The sequence below is a fragment of the Bacillus rossius genome, chromosome 3 (genome assembly GCF_032445375.1).
Source record: "Bacillus rossius redtenbacheri isolate Brsri chromosome 3, Brsri_v3, whole genome shotgun sequence".
Classification (NCBI taxonomy): Eukaryota; Metazoa; Arthropoda; class Insecta; order Phasmatodea; family Bacillidae; genus Bacillus; species Bacillus rossius.
The window spans coordinates 986,183-1,005,791 of record NC_086332.1 but is presented as its reverse complement, the minus strand read 5'-3'; the positions used below and the strand labels follow the sequence as shown (position 1 = coordinate 1,005,791).

The 19,609-nt window shown below is 47.3% G+C and overlaps 1 protein-coding gene across 1 annotated transcript; it reads left to right on the top strand.

Annotated features, from left to right (window-relative positions):
* Window positions 1-2,686: 2,686 nt before the first annotated feature.
* On the top strand, window positions 2,687-19,323 carry LOC134529991 (uncharacterized). Its single transcript, XM_063364516.1, has 15 exons — window positions 2,687-2,747; window positions 2,850-2,901; window positions 3,010-3,061; window positions 3,176-3,227; window positions 3,369-3,448; window positions 3,484-3,582; window positions 3,716-3,814; window positions 3,942-4,157; window positions 4,250-4,348; window positions 4,478-4,576; window positions 4,669-4,759; window positions 4,862-4,908; window positions 4,975-5,299; window positions 7,060-9,614; window positions 18,542-19,323. Exons 1-15 carry the CDS (start codon window positions 2,687-2,689, stop codon window positions 18,656-18,658), a joined length of 4,044 nt encoding a protein of 1,347 aa, XP_063220586.1. The 3' UTR covers window positions 18,659-19,323.
* The last annotated feature ends 286 nt before the right edge of the window (window positions 19,324-19,609 follow it).

Genomic DNA, 19,609 nt, shown 5'->3' with positions numbered 1-19,609 from the left:
GCCGGCCCCGGAGAGCATGCCCCTGAACGCGTGCAGTGAGAGTGTGTGTGCGTGCAGGCAGGAGCAGAAGGCCCGGGGCGGGGGCGCACGGACCGGTGTCGGCTGTGTGACAAGCCGGCCCCGGAGAGCACGCCCCTGAGCGCGTGCAGTGAGAGTGTGTGTGCGTGCAGGCAGGAGCAGAGGGCCCGGGGCGGGGGCGCACGGACCGGTGTCGGCTGTGTGACAAGCCGGCCCCGGAGAGCACGCCCCTGAGCGCGTGCAGTGAGAGTGTGTGTGCGTGCAGGCAGGAGCATAGGGGCCGGGGCGGGGGCGCACGGACCGGTGTCGGCTGTGTGACAAGCCGGCCCCGGAGAGCACGCCCCTGAGCGCGTGCAGTGAGAGTGTGTGTGCGTGCAGGCAGGAGCAGAGGGCCCGGGGCGGGGGCGCACGGACCGGTGTCGGCTGTGTGACAAGCCGGCCCCGGAGAGCACGCCCCTGAGCGCGTGCAGTGAGAGTGTGTGTGCGTGCAGGCAGGAGCAGAGGGCCCGGGGCGGGGGCGCACGGACCGGTGTCGGCTGTGTGACAAGCCGGCCCCGGAGAGCACGCCCCTGAGCGCGTGCAGTGAGAGTGTGTGTGCGTGCAGGCAGGAGCAGAGGGCCCGGGGCGGGGGCGCACGGACCGGTGTCGGCTGTGTGACAAGCCGGCCCCGGAGAGCACGCCCCTGAGCGCGTGCAGTGAGAGTGTGTGTGCGTGCAGGCAGGAGCAGAGGGCCCGGGGCGGGGGCGCATGGACCGGTGTCGGCTGTGTGACAAGCCGGCCCCGGAGAGCACGCCCCTGAGCGCGTGCAGTGAGAGTGTGTGTGCGTGCAGGCAGGAGCATAGGGGCCGGGGCGGGGGCGCACGGACCGGTGTCGGCTGTGCGACAAGCCGGCCCCGGAGAGCACGCCCCTGAGCGCGTGCAGTGAGAGTGTGTGTGCGTGCAGGCAGGAGCATAGGGGCCGGGGCGGGGGCGCACGGACCGGTGTCGGCTGTGCGACAAGCCGGCCCCGGAGAGCACGCCCCTGAGCGCGTGCAGTGAGAGTGTGTGTGCGTGCAGGCAGGAGCATAGGGGCCGGGGCGGGGGCGCACGGACCGGTGTCGGCTGTGCGACAAGCCGGCCCCGGAGAGCACGCCCCTGAGCGCGTGCAGTGAGAGTGTGTGTGCGTGCAGGCAGGAGCATAGGGGCCGGGGCGGGGGCGCACGGACCGGTGTCGGCTGTGCGACAAGCCGGCCCCGGAGAGCACGCCCCTGAGCGCGTGCAGTGAGAGTGTGTGTGCGTGCAGGCAGGAGCAGAGGGCCCGGGGCGGGGGCGCATGGACCGGTGTCGGCTGTGTGACAAGCCGGCCCCGGAGAGCATGCCCCTGAGCGCGTGCAGTGAGAGTGTGTGTGCGTGCAGGCAGGAGCATAGGGGCCGGGGCGGGGGCGCACGGACCGGTGTCGGCTGTGCGACAAGCCGGCCCCGGAGAGCACGCCCCTGAGCGCGTGCAGTGAGAGTGTGTGTGCGTGCAGGCAGGAGCAGAGGGCCCGGGGCGGGGGCGCATGGACCGGTGTCGGCTGTGTGACAAGCCGGCCCCGGAGAGCACGCCCCTGAGCGCGTGCAGTGAGAGTGTGTGTGCGTGCAGGCAGGAGCAGAGGGCCCGGGGCGGGGGCGCATGGACCGGTGTCGGCTGTGTGACAAGCCGGCCCCGGAGAGCACGCCCCTGAGCGCGTGCAGTGAGAGTGTGTGTGCGTGCAGGCAGGAGCAGAGGGCCCGGGGCGGGGGCGCATGGACCGGTGTCGGCTGTGTGACAAGCCGGCCCCGGAGAGCACGCCCCTGAGCGCGTGCAGTGAGAGTGTGTGTGCGTGCAGGCAGGAGCATAGGGGCCGGGGCGGGGGCGCACGGACCGGTGTCGGCTGTGTGACAAGCCGGCCCCGGAGAGCACGCCCCTGAGCGCGTGCAGTGAGAGTGTGTGTGCGTGCAGGCAGGAGCATAGGGGCCGGGGCGGGGGCGCACGGACCGGTGTCGGCTGTGCGACAAGCCGGCCCCGGAGAGCACGCCCCTGAGCGCGTGCAGTGAGAGTGTGTGTGCGTGCAGGCAGGAGCAGAGGGCCCGGGGCGGGGGCGCATGGACCGGTGTCGGCTGTGTGACAAGCCGGCCCCGGAGAGCACGCCCCTGAGCGCGTGCAGTGAGAGTGTGTGTGCGTGCAGGCAGGAGCATAGGGGCCGGGGCGGGGGCGCACGGACCGGTGTCGGCTGTGCGACAAGCCGGCCCCGGAGAGCACGCCCCTGAGCGCGTGCAGTGAGAGTGTGTGTGCGTGCAGGCAGGAGCATAGGGGCCGGGGCGGGGGCGCACGGACCGGTGTCGGCTGTGTGACAAGCCGGCCCCGGAGAGCACGCCCCTGAGCGCGTGCAGTGAGAGTGTGTGTGCGTGCAGGCAGGAGCATAGGGGCCGGGGCGGGGGCGCACGGACCGGTGTCGGCTGTGCGACAAGCCGGCCCCGGAGAGCACGCCCCTGAGCGCGTGCAGTGAGAGTGTGTGTGCGTGCAGGCAGGAGCATAGGGGCCGGGGCGGGGGCGCACGGACCGGTGTCGGCTGTGTGACAAGCCGGCCCCGGAGAGCACGCCCCTGAGCGCGTGCAGTGAGAGTGTGTGTGCGTGCAGGCAGGAGCATAGGGGCCGGGGCGGGGGCGCATGGACCGGTGTCGGCTGTGTGACAAGCCGGCCCCGGAGAGCACGCCCCTGAGCGCGTGCAGTGAGAGTGTGTGTGCGTGCAGGCAGGAGCAGAGGGGCCTGGGCGGGGGCGCACGGACCGGTGTCGGCTGTGCAGTGAGAGAGTGTGTGTGTGTGCGTGCAGGCAGGAGCAGAGGGCCCGGGGCGGGGGCGCACGGACCGGTGTCGGCCGTGCAGTGAGAGTGTGTGTGTGTGTGCGTGCAGGCAGGAGCAGAGGGCCCGGGGCGGGGGCGCACGGACCGGTGTCGGCCGTGCAGTGAGAGAGTGTGTGTGTGTGCGTGCAGGCAGGAGCAGAGGGCCAGGGGCGGGGGCGCACGGACCGGTGTCGGCTGTGCAGTGAGAGAGTGTGTGTGTGTGTGTGTGCGTGCAGGCAGGAGCAGAGGGCCCGGGGCGGGGGCGCACGGACCGGTGTCGGCTGTGCAGTGAGAGAGTGTGTGTGTGTGCGTGCAGGCAGGAGCAGAGGGCCCGGGGCGGGGGCGCACGGACCGGTGTCGGCCGTGCAGTGAGAGTGTGTGTGTGTGTGCGTGCAGGCAGGAGCATAGGGGCCGGGGCGGGGGCGCACGGACCGGTGTCGGCTGTGCGACAAGCCGGCCCCGGAGAGCACGCCCCTGAGCGCGTGCAGTGAGAGTGTGTGTGCGTGCAGGCAGGAGCATAGGGGCCGGGGCGGGAGCGCACGGACCGGTGTCGGCTGTGCGACAAGCCGGCCCCGGAGAGCACGCCCCTGTGCGCGTGCAGTGAGAGTGTGTGTGTGCGTGCAGGCAGGAGCAGAGGGGCTGGGGCGGGGGCGCACGGACCGGTGTCGGCTGTGCGACAAGCCGGCCCCGGAGAGCACGCCCCTGAGCGCGTGCAGTGAGAGTGTGTGTGCGTGCAGGCAGGAGCAGAGGGCCCGGGGCGGGAGCGCACGGACCGGTGTCGGCTGTGCGACAAGCCGGCCCCGTAGAGCACGCCCCTGAGCGCGTGCAGTGAGAGTGTGTGTGTGCGTGCGTGCAGGCAGGAGCAGAGGGGCTGGGGCGGGGGCGCACGGACCGGTGTCGGCTGTGCGACAAGCCGGCCCCGGAGAGCACGCCCCTGAGCGCGTGCAGTGAGAGTGTGTGTGCGTGCAGGCAGGAGCAGAGGGGCCGGGGCGGGGGCGCACGGACCGGTGTCGGCTGTGCGACAAGCCGGCCCCGGAGAGCACGCCCCTGAGCGCGTGCAGTGAGAGTGTGTGTGCGTGCAGGCAGGAGCAGAGGGCCCGGGGCGGGAGCGCACGGACCGGTGTCGGCTGTGCGACAAGCCGGCCCCGGAGAGCACGCCCCTGAGCGCGTGCAGTGAGAGTGTGTGTGCGTGCGTGCAGGCAGGAGCAGAGGGGCTGGGGCGGGGGCGCACGGACCGGTGTCGGCTGTGCGACAAGCCGGCCCCGGAGAGCACGCCCCTGAGCGCGTGCAGTGAGAGTGTGTGTGCGTGCAGGCAGGAGCAGAGGGCCCGGGGCGGGGGCGCACGGACCGGTGTCGGCCGTGCAGTGAGAGTGTGTGTGTGCGTGCGCAGGCAGCAGCAGAGGGCCCGGGGCGGGGGCGCACGGACCGGTGTCGGCTGTGCGACAAGCCGGCCCCGGAGAGCACGCCCCTGAGCGCGTGCAGTGAGAGTGTGTGTGCGTGCAGGCAGGAGCAGAGGGCCCGGGGCGGGAGCGCACGGACCGGTGTCGGCTGTGCGACAAGCCGGCCCCGGAGAGCACGCCCCTGTGCGCGTGCAGTGAGAGTGTGTGTGTGCGTGCAGGCAGGAGCAGAGGGGCCGGGGCGGGGGCGCACGGACCGGTGTCGGCTTTGCGACAAGCCGGCCCCGGAGAGCACGCCCCTGAGCGCGTGCAGTGAGAGTGTGTGTGCGTGCAGGCAGGAGCAGAGGGCCCGGGGCGGGGGCGCACGGACCGGTGTCGGCCGTGCAGTGAGAGTGTGTGTGTGCGTGCGCAGGCAGCAGCAGAGGGCCCGGGGCGGGGGCGCACGGACCGGTGTCGGCTGTGCGACAAGCCGGCCCCGGAGAGCACGTCCCTGAGCGCGTGCAGTGAGAGAGTGTGTGTGCGTGCAGGCAGGAGCAGAGGGCCCGGGGCGGGGGCGCACGGACCGGTGTCGGCCGTGCAGTGAGAGTGTGTGTGTGCGTGCGCAGGCAGCAGCAGAGGGCCCGGGACGGGGGCGCACGGACCGGTGTCGGCTGTGCGACAAGCCGGCCCCGGAGAGCACGCCCCTGAGCGCGTGCAGTGAGAGTGTGTGTGCGTGCAGGCAGGAGCAGAGGGCCCGGGGCGGGGGCGCACGGACCGGTGTCGGCTGTGCGACAAGCCGGCCCCGGAGAGCACGCCCCTGAGCGCGTGCACCACCACTACCAAGATACGCATGCACCAGAAGCTGGCCAAGATCGTGTCTGTGGACCGACTGGCCCTGAGGCAGAAGCACGGCGTGCTGTGCTCGCGCTGTGCACGGCTGCTCAACTACGTGGACCGCATCCAGGTGGAGCTGGGCGTGCTGAAGAAGACTATCGTGGAGTGCATTCACAAGAAGCACAACCTGTTTGTGCCCGACCAGAGTCTGGAGGCTGAGCTCTCGCGCGGTGAGTGGCGGTGGCTCACGAGCCGACATGCCGCGGCTTAACAAGTTTTTAAAAGCTTTGTTTATAGATAGAAGGAAGTTTCGTATGTGTTTAATGCATAACAATTACTTGTAATTTTGCTGCATTCGTGAGTTGAAGTTGAAGTGTTAGGAGTGCAGACCCAAACAAATGTATTTATTCCATACAAAGAAGGTGGGTGCCAAGTGAAGATTTTAATCCAGTAGATTCCTGCAGGCAAGGTTAATTAAAACAATTTTAATTGTGTGTTCTAGTAATTAAATTTTATTACATGTATATTAAGCTCTTGAATATTGATGTTAATCGGTGGATTATTAACTGATAACAAAACAAACGTTTGTTTAAATGCATTAAATTATATTATGGGACCACGTTAAAAATAACATTTAAAAGAACTTACCTTGCTTGAAGATCATAATGTAAGAGACTAATCTTTCTGTTTTAAATACACCTTTTACAGTTAATTAATTATTTTTATTATATACATTTATTTGTATGTGTTCTGTGTTCTCACGTCAACAGTAAATGACAAAAGTGGCAAAATGACAAGTCATTAATATGCATTGAACACATTCATAGTCCTAAATAAATGCAAAATCATAGTGTGTAATTAAAATTTACATAAAGTGATTACAAATAATATTCTGTTGTATATGAAACTCCCATTTAAATAAAGAAGTTGCAGACTGGTTAATAGCGTCATTAGTTCGCAAGCGGCCGCTAGCTTCGCTGAGTGGACGGAGATTGAAGGGAGGTTTCTGTGACTGTGGTCGTGGGAGCTGTGTGTTTTTTGGCTTGGCTTTAGATTATTTAAATTACGAAACAGAATTACCAAGTCAGTGATGCGTCACACTGAGCTGTGAGCCTACCTTGGAGGATGACGACTTCAGACTGGGGCAGAAATATCTCCCAATGGCACCTAGCTAGTGACTTCCCGCCATGCTAATGACCATTATGTGATCGTGCAATTAGTAGTAATAATTACAAAAGAGTTAATAATAACAATTGTAAAGGTTATTTTACATAAATTCCTGAACAAATAATTGAGATAAAAAACCATAAATTTTTTAAAATTTAAATATTGTCAACTTTGGGTGCATTCACCTCTGCCTTTTAGGATCATTCAGGTCAGACCTCTGTGCATTACCGACCTTTTGCGATACTTTGTTTATGGGGTACAGGAAAATGAACATATTGTAAATGAATGCATGGGACATCATTAACTTATTTCAAGGTCTTTTAAAAAAAACTATTTTAATAATAAAACAACTTTACTACATTATTACATTACATTTTGGAATAATTATATCTTGTACAATTACCTCCACTACTCTGATCTGATGAGAATGGTCTCGCCAAGGCACCAGAGAAGCCTTATCTAACACCTCGTAGCTCAAAAAAACTATTTAAAGCGAGAGTATGACTAAGGGGGGTGAGGTAGTGAGGGAGGGGGAAAGGGCCTTAGTAATAATATTGCACTATGGAGGACTTCCGGGGGGTGGTGAGGTCTAGTATACTTCCTAGTAGCTAGTGAGCCTCTATCGTGACTTAAGCCTGCATCAATTTTCATTACAACATTAAAGATTGCTTGATGCAAAATGGTCTCTTTGTAAGTAACTTGAGGACTAATTGCTTTGAGCACTTAAGCATTTTGCTGAAGTGTATTTTATAATTTTAAGTTTGTATTAGTTTGGTAAATTGAACAGTTACCAGTTTTAAGTGTGAAGGCTTGTTTGTTTCAGTGGAAGAAGCTAGTGCAGTAGGAGATGTCTCAGAGATGCAGGACACTTACTCGGGAAAAGAAGTACAGACCAGTTCACGTACCAAGCCACGTGTGCAGCTTCAGACGAGGAATAGTGAGCTGTGGAAAGCAGTACCTGATTCCCAGGAGACATGTTTGTTTGAGGAAAGTGAGACAGTTGCCAAGGAACCAGAGCAAACCGATGTCATCGGAGAAGAAGGTGCAGGAGAGAGCGACGTCGGTGACATGGAAATGTGCGAAGAATACCTGGAGCCCATGTCGGAGGAAACTGCAAGCAGCAGTCAGGAGGGAGGGGCATCGCGAGATTATCACGGGGAAGAATGCAGTGCTGAAGTGGAAGTGGACGGGTCCTTCAGTAGCTTCCAGATACAAACTGATGAAACCAACAACCATGCAAGAACCAGTTTGCATCATGACCTTGATGTCAGGATGTTGATAGAAGAACTGACGACTGACACGCGCGAAGACGACGACGCTGATAGACAGGACGGTGGTGACACTGAAAGTGGCCAGACAGTTGAAAGAGACGGTGAGCTGACAGTTGAAAGTGATGGTGATCGGACAGTTGAAAGGGATGGTGATCGGACAGTTGAAAGAGAAGGTGAGCAGACAGTTGAAAGGGATGGTGATCGGACAGTTGAAAGAGAAGGTGAGCAGACAGTTGAAAGAGAAGGTGAGCAGACAGTTGAAAGTGATGGTGATCGGACAGTTGAAAGAGATGGTGATCGGACAGTTGAAAGAGATGGTGAGCGGACAGTTGAAAGGGATGGTGATCGGACAGTTGAAAGAGATGGTGATCGGACAGTTGAAAGAGAAGGTGATCGGACAGTTGAAAGAGATGGTGATCGGACAGTTGAAAGTGATGGTGATCAGACAGTTGAAAGAGATGGTGATCGGACAGTTGAAAGAGAAGGTGAGCAGACAGTTGAAAGAGAAGGTGAGCAGACAGTTGAAAGAGAAGGTGAGCAGACAGTTGAAAGGGATGGTGATCGGACAGTTGAAAGAGATGGTGATCGGACAGTTGAAAGAGATGGTGAACAAGAACAGGGGAGAGACAGTGAACTCCCGCAGGTGAGAGAGAGTCAAGTTGGTGAGAGTGCAATTAGTGAACCTGACAAAGGACATGAGTCTACAGCTGGCATCGAAGGAAGCCAAAGCCCTAGCAGTGGTAACAGTTGGGTCTTCAGTGGTATGGATACTTTGAGCAAAGAAGTTAAAAGCTGTGAGCGTGAAGGAATACCTTACGATGCCATTGAGTGGGAAGATGTTGATACTCAGTCACCAGGCAAAAATGTCAGTGATGTTGCTGAGGAGCTCGGAGAGCAGAAACATGATGATGATAATGAAGCAGCCAAGGAAAAGTACAGCGAAGATGCAAGTAAGATAGCTGATGAGGGTGCCAGCTGCAAGGAATTCAAAGAGAAAGAGGTTTTTAACAAGAAAGAGGAGCGCGAGGAGCTCTCTGCTCCAGCTGTTGAGGGGTCCCTGGAGAGCGAGATCGAGAGAATGGAGACAGACGTCTCAGAGGGGCAGTTGGCAAATGACCTCAGCAATGTCTGCAACACGGGAGTAACTAATGGAACTGGGAAAGAAGATAATATTAATACTGATGTAGAAAAAGACAGTATCGAACCCAAAATCAAAATGGAATTAGAAAATGTTATTGAAGAAAATTATGATATTGACTCAGAAGGTATAAAAAATATTGATGAGCCAAAGACTTTTGAAGGGGAAGAAGAGAAGATGGACACGGATGATGGAGATGAGAACATGTCGGATGAAATCAGGTGGTCTTCTGAATCCGAGAATGAAGGCACGGAGAGTAATGATGAGCTTGTCTGTGTGAAAGAGGAAGTAACAGCCAACGAACAGCCTGTGGCAGAGGAGTCTACCGTGGAAACTCAGGAAATGTCGGGTGAGGGAAACATTGCAGACTCTGACGTAGGACGTACAATGAGTAATGAATATCACGAAGGTGGAGAGATTTGTAACACTGAGTCAGTTAAAGAAAACAGTTCCAATCTGGAAATGGAAGAAATCAGTTCGCAACCTCTACAGGAGGATGCAAGCTTGCTAGTAGATACGGGTAATGCTGAGTTGCAGCAGCATGCAGTGGAAACTGCGTCAGAGTTGGAACACTCTGATGTGCAGGTGCGAGACTCCTGTTGTGGCACTGATGAACAACAAGAACACTCTCAGACAGGAAGTACGGTGTGTGATCCGGACAGCCAGGTGAGCTCGTCGAAGGAAGCGGTGGACGAGGCAGATGCGGAGGTGCAGGTCGTGGAAAGGGGCTCGGAGAAGCGGGTTGCGGACACGCTGGAGGAGCACCTGGCCAGCATCTTGGCGGAGGAGCCTCTGGGGGAAGACCAGGGCCGCCTGTTCGGGGCGGACGCGGGTCCCGCCCGGGCCTCCGTCGCCGGCCTGCAGACGGACGAGTCCGTCATCAGGATGCTGGAGGAGCCCGCGTCGGGCGCTCGAGGTCACTTGTTTCCTCACGTGTCCGACGAGAAATCCGTCATCGTGATTGATGAGGTGAGAACTATATCTCTTCAGTTTGTTGTATGGTCTGTGTTAGTGGTTCATTCTTCCTTCATTAAGTATTAAGTGACCCATGCTTAGAGACCTGATAACGCGAATAATAACGCGAATTTAAGCATTTTCACATGTAAAACGCGAATTTCTGCACTTTTAATTGAAAATGCCTATTTATCATGGTTTTGGCACATTTTAAAGAAATTTTGTTAAATCCGCCTAAAAATTACGTATCAAAATAAATATGTATCGTAATTAATTATACATACGTATATTTACAATGATTTTCCGTAAGTTCATTACTTTTCTAGATACTACGGTTATTTTGATTTCTTAGTTTAGTCGCCATCTTCCTTTTCTCAACGGTTGTTCACTTGTTGCACTATAAAAATAAAATTTGTCACGGGCTTGAAATATATTTACAAAAGAGACATACAACAAGTATCATGGTTGCTACAGGACTAGAAAACCGGGAAATGTCAGGGAAATTAAAATGGTCAGGGAATTCCGGGAAATGTCAGGGAAAATTCTACGAATTCTGGAAATTTTAAAGTTGCTTATAATTATAATTCAAACAAAGCTTTGTTTTGAGGCGCTCCTACTACCGAACGACTCCGCTAAAAGGCTGCTGCTTAAGGCACACGGCAACTGCAACTTTCTTTTTACTTGGTCTACGATTGTCCGTTGCAATAGGCTGTTACAACCACCCACCATAACTTCTGGCCAATCAAGGCACTCGTTTGTTCACTAGCGAACCCGGCCTTCATTTGTTCGTGTTTTGATCCTTTTTAATTTGCCCTTGAGACTTTGTGTTTTGTTCCGTTCCATGCAGTGAACTACAGAACGGGCATGGCGTCGTTTATCTTTTGAAGGCTATTTTCACGTGGAATAAGATGAGTACAAAGCTTATTACGTGAATTTAAAGGCTTTGTTTCACGTGAAGTTAGTTTTTGATGCGATCATAAGAAAATAAAGTGCATTTTGATAAAGAAGCAATACCAATTCTCATTTTGAAAACTACCAAGCTGATACGAAAACACGTGGCTTTTGTGTGTGGTTATGTTTTTGCATTTTTTATAACTTTTTTTAATTACTTTTTTTTCAACCGTTATAATCCGTGAGTTTTGTTGCGTGACACTTACATTGTGTATAAAAATATATGCATATCTGAACATGTTTTTCCCCAGAATCGTTAGTTAACATTGTAAGAATGTAAGATTATTGCATGTTGTAATGCTGCTATTGTAATTCTCTAAGTAGGCCCGTTATATTGCTAGGTGTGCATTTGTAATAGTTTTTTGTATTTGTGTAGTAATATTTTTTTAAGAATTCATAAACAATAATTTTTTAACCTAACCTGAAAATATTAATATATACTTTTTTTTAGCTTAGAGAAGTCGAAGAAAACTACTTTTAAGGAGAATTGGCTCAAGGAGCAACAGTTTCAGCATATCAAACCCTCTGCTAAAAACATAAATTCTGCGTACTGCACTTTGTGCTTCAAAAGTATTCAACTCAGCAATATGGGCCGAAGAGCTCTCACCAGCCACGTCGAAGAAAAAAAACACATTCGTAATTCTGCCGTCAAAATAACACAAAAAAACCTTATTTTTTCCTAATGTTCAAAATTTTATATTACATTTAATCATATGCACGTTAATATTTATGGTATGTACTTCAAAAGAAAGTCAGGGAATTTTTCTTTTAAATTTCTGGAAAACAGGGAAAAGTCAGGGAATTCTAAGATTGTATTTCTGTAGCAACCATGAGTATGGAACTTCAATCGTAACCTCAAAATATGAAATCCTACGACGCTGTAAACAAGTTTGCCGCGAAAACCAATTATTTTATCAACGAGTAACGTAGCTAGTGCGATTATATGAGGTGTTTGTTTTCGTTGTGGTTTTCTGGATTTTGAGCATTGCTTTAAAATAATTGTACAGCTAATGTTAAATTAAGTATAAAGTTACCCATATTTTGTTTGAAATGCGTGTATACGGGCGGAAGAATTCAAACATTAAGGTTTCTACGCTTCTGACATACTAAAAAAGAGACAAGAACGGCAGAAGTTAGTGGGGTCGTTACCACAACGCCGAAATACCATAATGCTCAATGTCAAAATTGACCACAACGCCGACAGCTAGAAAACTGCTGTGTACCACAATGCCGAAATAACAACTGAATAAATTTGTGTGTGTTTCTTAAATGTACCTAATGCTGAAATACCACAATCAAACCTAACCTAACCTAGCTTAAACAATAATTCGTAATTTTGTAAAAAAAAAATCAGTACCAGTTTTAAAGTAAGGAAAATAATACCTATTTTTGAAAAAATAAAAATAAAATAACACCTATTTTTTTTTTAGAAAAATAACACCTATTTTTGAGAAAAATAACATCTACTTTTTCAGGTCTCTCATTGAACTACGACAACTCAGAAACCAGCCAGCCTGCCCCAGTGACAGTCCATGAGACAGTACGTTCTTTACACTGCTATTTTTGCATTTTCCTGTGCTAGTAATTGAACAACTGTTGACAAGTATGTAAATTGTACCTAACAAAGAACCAAGTCTTTATTTACCAAACTCCACACAACCACACTCATTAGCATACAGTAAAACCTTTTTGTTGCAACCCCATTTATTGCGACCACCTCTCTATTACAACCAGATTTCGAGGAACCGTGAAAAAATTGCCGAAAATCCGAAGAAAATAGGACAGAAAATAGGTTTCTTGTGGTGAGTAGCGTGTTACTGCGTTTCTCTTGCCGAGTGCCGACTTGTTTTAACTGCCGCAGCGATGTTTATTTTGACAGCTCAAGCAATTATCTTTTCCTGTGGGTTGACAGAAAAAGGTCGCTTCACCAAGCATAAAAAAAAAGGCTACGCCACTTATTCCCCACGCAGGAAACACACTGGCTGCCGTCTGTCTCCCCCGCATTTATCTTTCTTCTAACATTCCACGTCTCACCTCTTGCGCTAGCAATAACGAAGCGACCACGCATTTGGCCGTTTTATGCTTTGTTTGGTGACAGCAGCTTGATTTTATACGGTATATTCCTTTCCATTCCGTTTATATGACCGATTTTTGAGGAACCGTGAAAAATTTGAGCAGAGAAAGTCGAAAATTTCAGTAAAATCGGCTGAAAAACAAGTCTGTTACACTTTGTTGGGCGCTGTGTGTTCACATTTATCTTGGCGAGCGCTGTACTGTAAGCAGGCAGGCATACAAAAGACGGCTAAAAATAGATACCACCCCTCTAGACTGTCCACGCTAGCCAATACCGGTAAACTGTGCGCATCACCTGATAGCATCTGCGCGCGCGTCTATTGCCGTCCCTGTCCCGTGTCGAAGAATTAGGTGCTTCAAGTGTGCGTGAGAGATAAGATAAAGAAGGTGAAGAGAGAGCGAGCCCTGTCAGCAAGTGTGTTTGTGGGAGGGGGAGACAGAGATAAAAGAGAGCGAGCCCTGCAGCAAGCGGAAGTAGTGAAAGTCGACATTTACCGTCACTCTCTCGCTAGCTAACGATGCTGCTGGTCGCCAGCCCCCCTCCCCCCTTTTCTCACTCTCTTTCTCTCTCTCACACGCGCTTACCCTACTTCTCGCATTCCTGCACGTCAGCCGGACGGACCAGAGCGATAAGCGCCGCCAGACCACCCGTTGTGTCACGGGATGCAACCTTTCAAACGCCACACTAATACTGCCCGCAAGAGACATAATAAACCTTTGATAAAAAGTTATCGTTTTAAATCGTCTGTTTTTTCTATACAAAGATGGCGAAAATGGACACGCTGCACTGTGTTGAAATTTTTTTTTCTCGGCAACGGGAGCTCCAATATTGCTTTCTAGGGTATTGTTTTTTTTCGGGAGACATCGTGCTATTTAAATACTGTAATATGAATTTAAAAAGTTGTCATTTTTACACCATAGACTATTTGAATATGAAATCTATACGAACAAAGGCGATTTTTTATGTATTGCGGGTGGGGGGGGGGGGGGGGGGGTTGGAGGGTAAAAATTAGCCCGAATTCTCTATTGCCACCATTCTGTTTATTAGTCCGTTTTTCCGGTAACCGTGAGGGGTCGCATTAGCGGGATTCTACTGTATTTTCTTTAGAGGTGGCCTGTAGGGCGACAGACATGTCATGAAGGTTGAAGTGGGTTTAAGGCAAAGCCGTCTAGCATTGTGAGTGACAGCATCCTGCCATTGTACGGCTGGTTTCTTAGCGAGTAGCGGTTTGGGAAAGGGGGGGGGGGGGGTTGGTTGAAATGAACTGAAAATTTCGGAAAACATCTATAACGACCCCCCCTCTATTACGACCCTATTCCTGGGAACCGTGAGGGGTCGTTTCAGAGAGGTTTGACTGTATTACAGAAAATGTTGATTTGCCGCAATCAAGCATCAGAATAATAAAACCAGGCTAGTGCGCCGGAGGAGGGGAGGCTGATCATGTTCCACACACCACTCGGGTTGTTTCTTCCCAAGTCGAACTGTTGTAAAGTGCTTCCACTGCTATTAAATTACGTGTCTCTTGTTCACTAGCGACTGTTTTATGAATCGAGTTGTGCTCTGTACGAGTCTTACACTCTTTGTTCTGAAGCAGTCTGTCTCGAGAGCCACTGTCAGCTCTTGCTACAAGCGTTCTGTTGTGCACGTTCATTTGACACCTACGTTTCCGCGTTATTTGCCGTAAAGCATGGTCGTGATTCTGGTGTGTGCAGTCTGTTATTATAGAGAAACTGATATTGAATGGAATGTCAGGATGTGTGAATAATTATAAAGGTAAGTATTTCTGCAAGTAAAGTTATATTTAAATTGAAATTAGATATTAGAATTTTCCAGATATATGAAGATCATTTAAATACTGTTTCAGATGAAAGAAATTGACTAATGTATAGTAGATATAGGTAGTACTTTTAAGTAAGCAGGAAAAACATAAAATTTTGTGTAAATGTAATTCACATGTATAAAATAATTACCTTCAACTGATAGCTTAAGGCTCTACTAAGCAATGTCATGTTTGAACAGTAAATTATAAAACATTCATAATTCATAGAATAGCTAAGCATAATGTGTGGATATAAAAAAAGTTATAAATTATGTGGACAGTTATTAGCTCACACGTTTCAAGAATATGAAACTGGTATGTACGTACTTGTTTTTAATGGAAATGTATCCCATTATCTTTGCTGTTGAGAAGAAACACATTATTGTAACTAGATCCCGGGTTATGGCAAAAACCCAGTTTAAAAAAAAAAAAAAAAACCAACACATGTGGGTTATGTCAGGTTTTTTCAATACAACCCATTCTTTAAACATTACCTGTTTTTTTTCCCCCTCAAAAAGTCTGCATTTTGTTGATTTTTCTGAAAATGATTTCTTTTAAAAATGAAATTGTTAATGTTAAACTTTCTGAAAACCTTCTGTTTAGTTGTATACACTTTGTTTTTCTAAATAAAAAAATTATATATTAGGCCTATGTGAATATCAGGTTTTTAGTTCAAATCAAATACAAATACCAAATTAGTATTTGTGCATATGAATATTGAATTGGAATAGTAAGAATGATAATCGGAAACCAACTACAAATTTTGTTTATCATCATGTAACAACATCTGTAAAATTATACAAATAATACTTAAGTGAAAGGTTAATTAAGTTAAGTCAGCTACAATAACTTTTTCCATAGAGACAAGATTTTATGTTCCTATTAGTCCAGTTACATTTTTAAAACAAATAATTTCAGCGTGTGTTGTTTTTATTTGTGTAAAAGCTGTTTTATACTTAAATGGCTAAAATAGTGGCAACATTTTTATGCTGCATTTTTACAATAAAATAATTTGTAATAAATTGGTATAAAAGACATGCATTCAGAACAATAAAAATAAATTAGCGACCATTTGTATTTTTAAAGTGATTCAATGACATATGATGAACAATAAAACAAATTAAATTAATTTTTCTGATCCACGCGCTTAGATACAATTTTTTGTCAGGAAATTATATTATTCCCGGACTATCAAATATTAAAAGTTTACTTTTTCTTATGATTTAAATTAAGTTTTGGTTAATTGCTACTAAATTCCATTATATAATGTGCATTTTGGTGCTATATGGTGTATAACTTGCATTTTGGTGTTATTTCAGTTTGATTGCAATTCATATAATCTTGTCCCTATATATGAAAAAGTTTGTTAAAATATTTAAATTATGAAATAAAAATTTTGTTTTTAATTATGCAGATAACCTACCAACCAACCATTCATTATAGTTCCTATTCACCTTAGTTTGCACGTGTTGATCCAGAAAATTTCCATGAACCAAAAAATACCATGAAATCCATTTCACATAAAAGTAAATTTTTTTAAAAATGCTATATTCCCAAGTTAGTGATTAAATGAGCTCATATTTACATATTTAAACTCTTGTTGTTTATCAGTTTTCATTAATGCAGCCAGGTAAATTGTATTTTAGCCAAGCCATATTATATACTCAATTTCTGCTAATATTTTTGATTCGCAACATCTGTTTCGTCATGATCAAATAAAGCAAGTAAGCTGCTACTGTCTGAGAAGGATTTTAGATTGATTGTGACAATAGATTTATACACCGTTGAAACTAAGACATTAACGTATTTTAATGCCCATCGCATTGGAGTGTTCCTGTTTGTTAACTTTTTTTCTCTCTTCCCATTACTGGTGCATGTGAAGAAATAAATATAATATACATATTTTTTTGGTTTTTAAGTTTGAAATGTCAAATATATCATGTTTTGAATTGTTCACGTAATTTTTCGTTACTTTTAGTGAGGCAGTAGTTAAAAAGAAACTTTGAATACGTGTTGCACATTTAAAACATTGCTTATTGTAAATGTTAAAAAGATGATTAAAAATTAAAAAAAAAAAAGGGTTGCTTATATCGCAGAAATTACTTAACCTCAATAGTAAACTCATGTGGTATGCTATGTCAAATATTTGTAAGGAAACAAATATTCTTTATTTCAAAGTGTTAGTATTCGAGATCAAATCAAAAACGAATAGTTAATTATTCTTATTTGTATTTGAAATTATTTGCACAGGCATATTATTTATCTATTACATGTTTCAATTTCTAAGGGGTTAGTTAAAATAAGCTGAAATCACCTGTGTTTTCTACTTAGGTGCATTTGTAATTTTGTACGTACTTTGTAATTTTTAATAAGACAATTGACAATTCATTTTGATAATTAATTTTTTTTATATGAATATAGGTAAAGCCCAAATGGGTTTTTTCAACTGGGTTTTATTGAAATAATCCAATGAAAAACCCACTGGTCAGATAAGTGACAGCCAACCTTGTAGAAAATTATGCAAGTTCTTTTGTAGGTGGATTTAATTTTTAAAATTAAAGGTTTTTTTGTTTTATGGTTTTGTTGATTTTTTAAACACTTTTTGTTCTGACGATATATTGTTATTCAGTGTTTATGAAAATAAAAGGTACTATCATGTTAATGCTACAAAATTATATTCTGGCTAAATGCCTTATAATGACTCAAATACACAGTAATATAATTTGTGTGAATGAACTGTTTGACAGACTAACTCTTACTTGTTCTAAATATTGTTTACAGTCTGTTGCGCTGCCCTTCAGTCTCGGCTTGATGTTGCCAGAATAAGGTCATGCCTTTGGGTTGCCAGCAGTAATTACCGTGTTTTCTCGCATAATCGTCGCAGATTTTATTCTAAAATCAAGTTTGAAAAGTAGGGGTGCGACCATTGTGTGGAAAATTTTTTTTTGTTAGGTAAAGTTATTCATAAAAACAAAACCCGTTCATGGAAAGTAGGTTTATTTAAAAAAAGGCGGAGTATACAAGAGCACACCAAACAATCTATATTAATAATTCCTTAAACAAAAACCTTTCTTCAACATTAAAAACTCTAACGCGAACGCAAGCCACTAGAATCTGACGTGGACTAACGTGTCGTAGTACACACTTGCCACGAAAGAATGCGGGCCATCAAATGTAGTTAACTCGGCGCCTGACAGATAGCGCGTGTTGCATCCAATCGGCGAGATATCAATATTCGACTACGTGCGCGCGCTCTGTACGGGAAGCAACATAACCAAACATGAATGATGCGCTGGCTACATTTTTATAAGCGGTACGCCGCGGTAACGCAGACAATCAAATAAAGGAAATACCTTTTAAAAACGTCTTTAAAAGAAAATTTACACGCCAGACAACTTTGTATTTCCGTTTATTAAATAAATAAGTGGTAATGACCAAAATTAAATTTTAGATTACACCTACACCGCGGCGACGCAGACGATCATATAAAGGAAATAACTTTTAAAAACGTCTTTATAAGAAAATTTGCACGCCAAACAACGTCATATTTTTCCGTTAATTTATTAAGTAAGTGGTAATGACCGAATAAATATTAGATTTCTACTTTAAAATACATCGTTTTATACGGTAAAGATACCTACACAAAGCATTCAGCATCTACTAGCGGGACCAAAAATATCATGCGACTTTTACACGAGAAGTTTTTTTATCCCAATTTTGACAGCCTAAAATATGGTTGCGACGATTACGCGCGTGCGACCATTCTGCGATAAAACACGGTATGCACTGTGTCAGGAGCTGATGTAACGTTTGTGGTCCGTGCTATGCAGATCCATGACCCGTTACAGACTTTAAAAAAGAATTTAGTTAATCACAGTTGTCAGCAAGAACCTGTACGTTTTTGCCAGGGAACTGCAGAATTCTAATTTGACAGCTTGAGTGGGGAAATTTTTTGTTTCAGCACTGTGCCATTGCCAAACTGATCAGTAACATTTTCCAGAAGACCAAAAAGATAATGTCATCCTATTCTCTGGTATGACATGCACTTTGTGTTTCAGAAGAGTAGTGCTTGTAAACCACTGACCGTGTTGTTCACAGGACGAAGAGACTGACAGCAGTCAAAGTGCGATGTTGGCAGGCATGGGGCTGATGGGACAGCCGGCACTGTGCCGTACCGTCGGCGACGTGGAGTGTGTCGACATCAGCAGTGACTAAGGCCGAGTGCGGTCGTGAAACACCGCCGTGTGTCGCTCAGTTTCTTGTGGTTAACTTCGTACTTTCCAAGACATCAGCAGTGAGCCACTGACAACTGTTGTGTGCAGTGTACAGTAACCATTACTTAGGTACAACCTGGAATCTACGTGGAACAGATATGCGCAGGAATTATGGATGTGCTAACTGTTCCCAGGCATACTGTTAATAAGCTCTTTTTGTATAAGATGATGCAGTATCTTTTATTACTTAAGCCAAATGTTTTAGTGTTCGAGAATAGTGTTATTGATATACTTACTAACATAACAGAAAATATAAATGGCATTTAAAATGATAAAGTAAATAATAATGTAAACAACCCAAAATAGGTTTACAAAATACCAGCTCTTACGAGAATGACAAAACTTTTTCATTGGCTGCATCTTGACTAGCTATCACAGCTCTGGCGGTGTGCTCAGGTGTTGGACATCACCACGAACAGTAGTAGCAGTGGTCAGATGCCAACTGTCATCGCTGTGGGAACTGCAGATCCTGGCGTTGCTAAGGGCCACATACTTTATTTGGGATGTATGTAATATTGTTTAGTTGACTACTTTTGAGGCGTGTGCAATGATGGAGGGCTATTCATTTGTAAATGCGTTTAAAGTAATTACAGACTATTTTACCAACCCTACATTCTTTTTATTGATATCTCAATACATTTAAAATGACTAGTTTAAATATTCTCTTAAAAGCCTTTTAAATTCATTTATACCATTTTAGCATGTAAGTTTAATGAAGAGTATTTGAACATAAGTATATGGTAATTTTTATTGTATTTGATTTGATAATATGTTGACCATCATTCGTATTGGTGCGGAGGTGCTGCCCTGACTGAGTGTGAGAAAGAGACAGAATAGTAGTTTCCTGCCGAGTGTGAAGACTCGACAAATTTGTCATTACAATTATAGAGAG

Coding starts and splice junctions, on each gene's coding strand:
- LOC134529991 (XM_063364516.1), top strand. CDS start 2,687: ATGGACCGGTGTCGGCTGTGTGACAAGCCGGCCCCGGAGAGCACGCCC. Junction 3,583..3,715: donor TGAGCGCGTGCAGTGAGAGT/GTGTGTGCGTGC, acceptor GCGTGCGTGCAG/GCAGGAGCAGAGGGGCTGGG. Junction 4,349..4,477: donor TGAGCGCGTGCAGTGAGAGT/GTGTGTGCGTGC, acceptor GTGTGCGTGCAG/GCAGGAGCAGAGGGGCCGGG.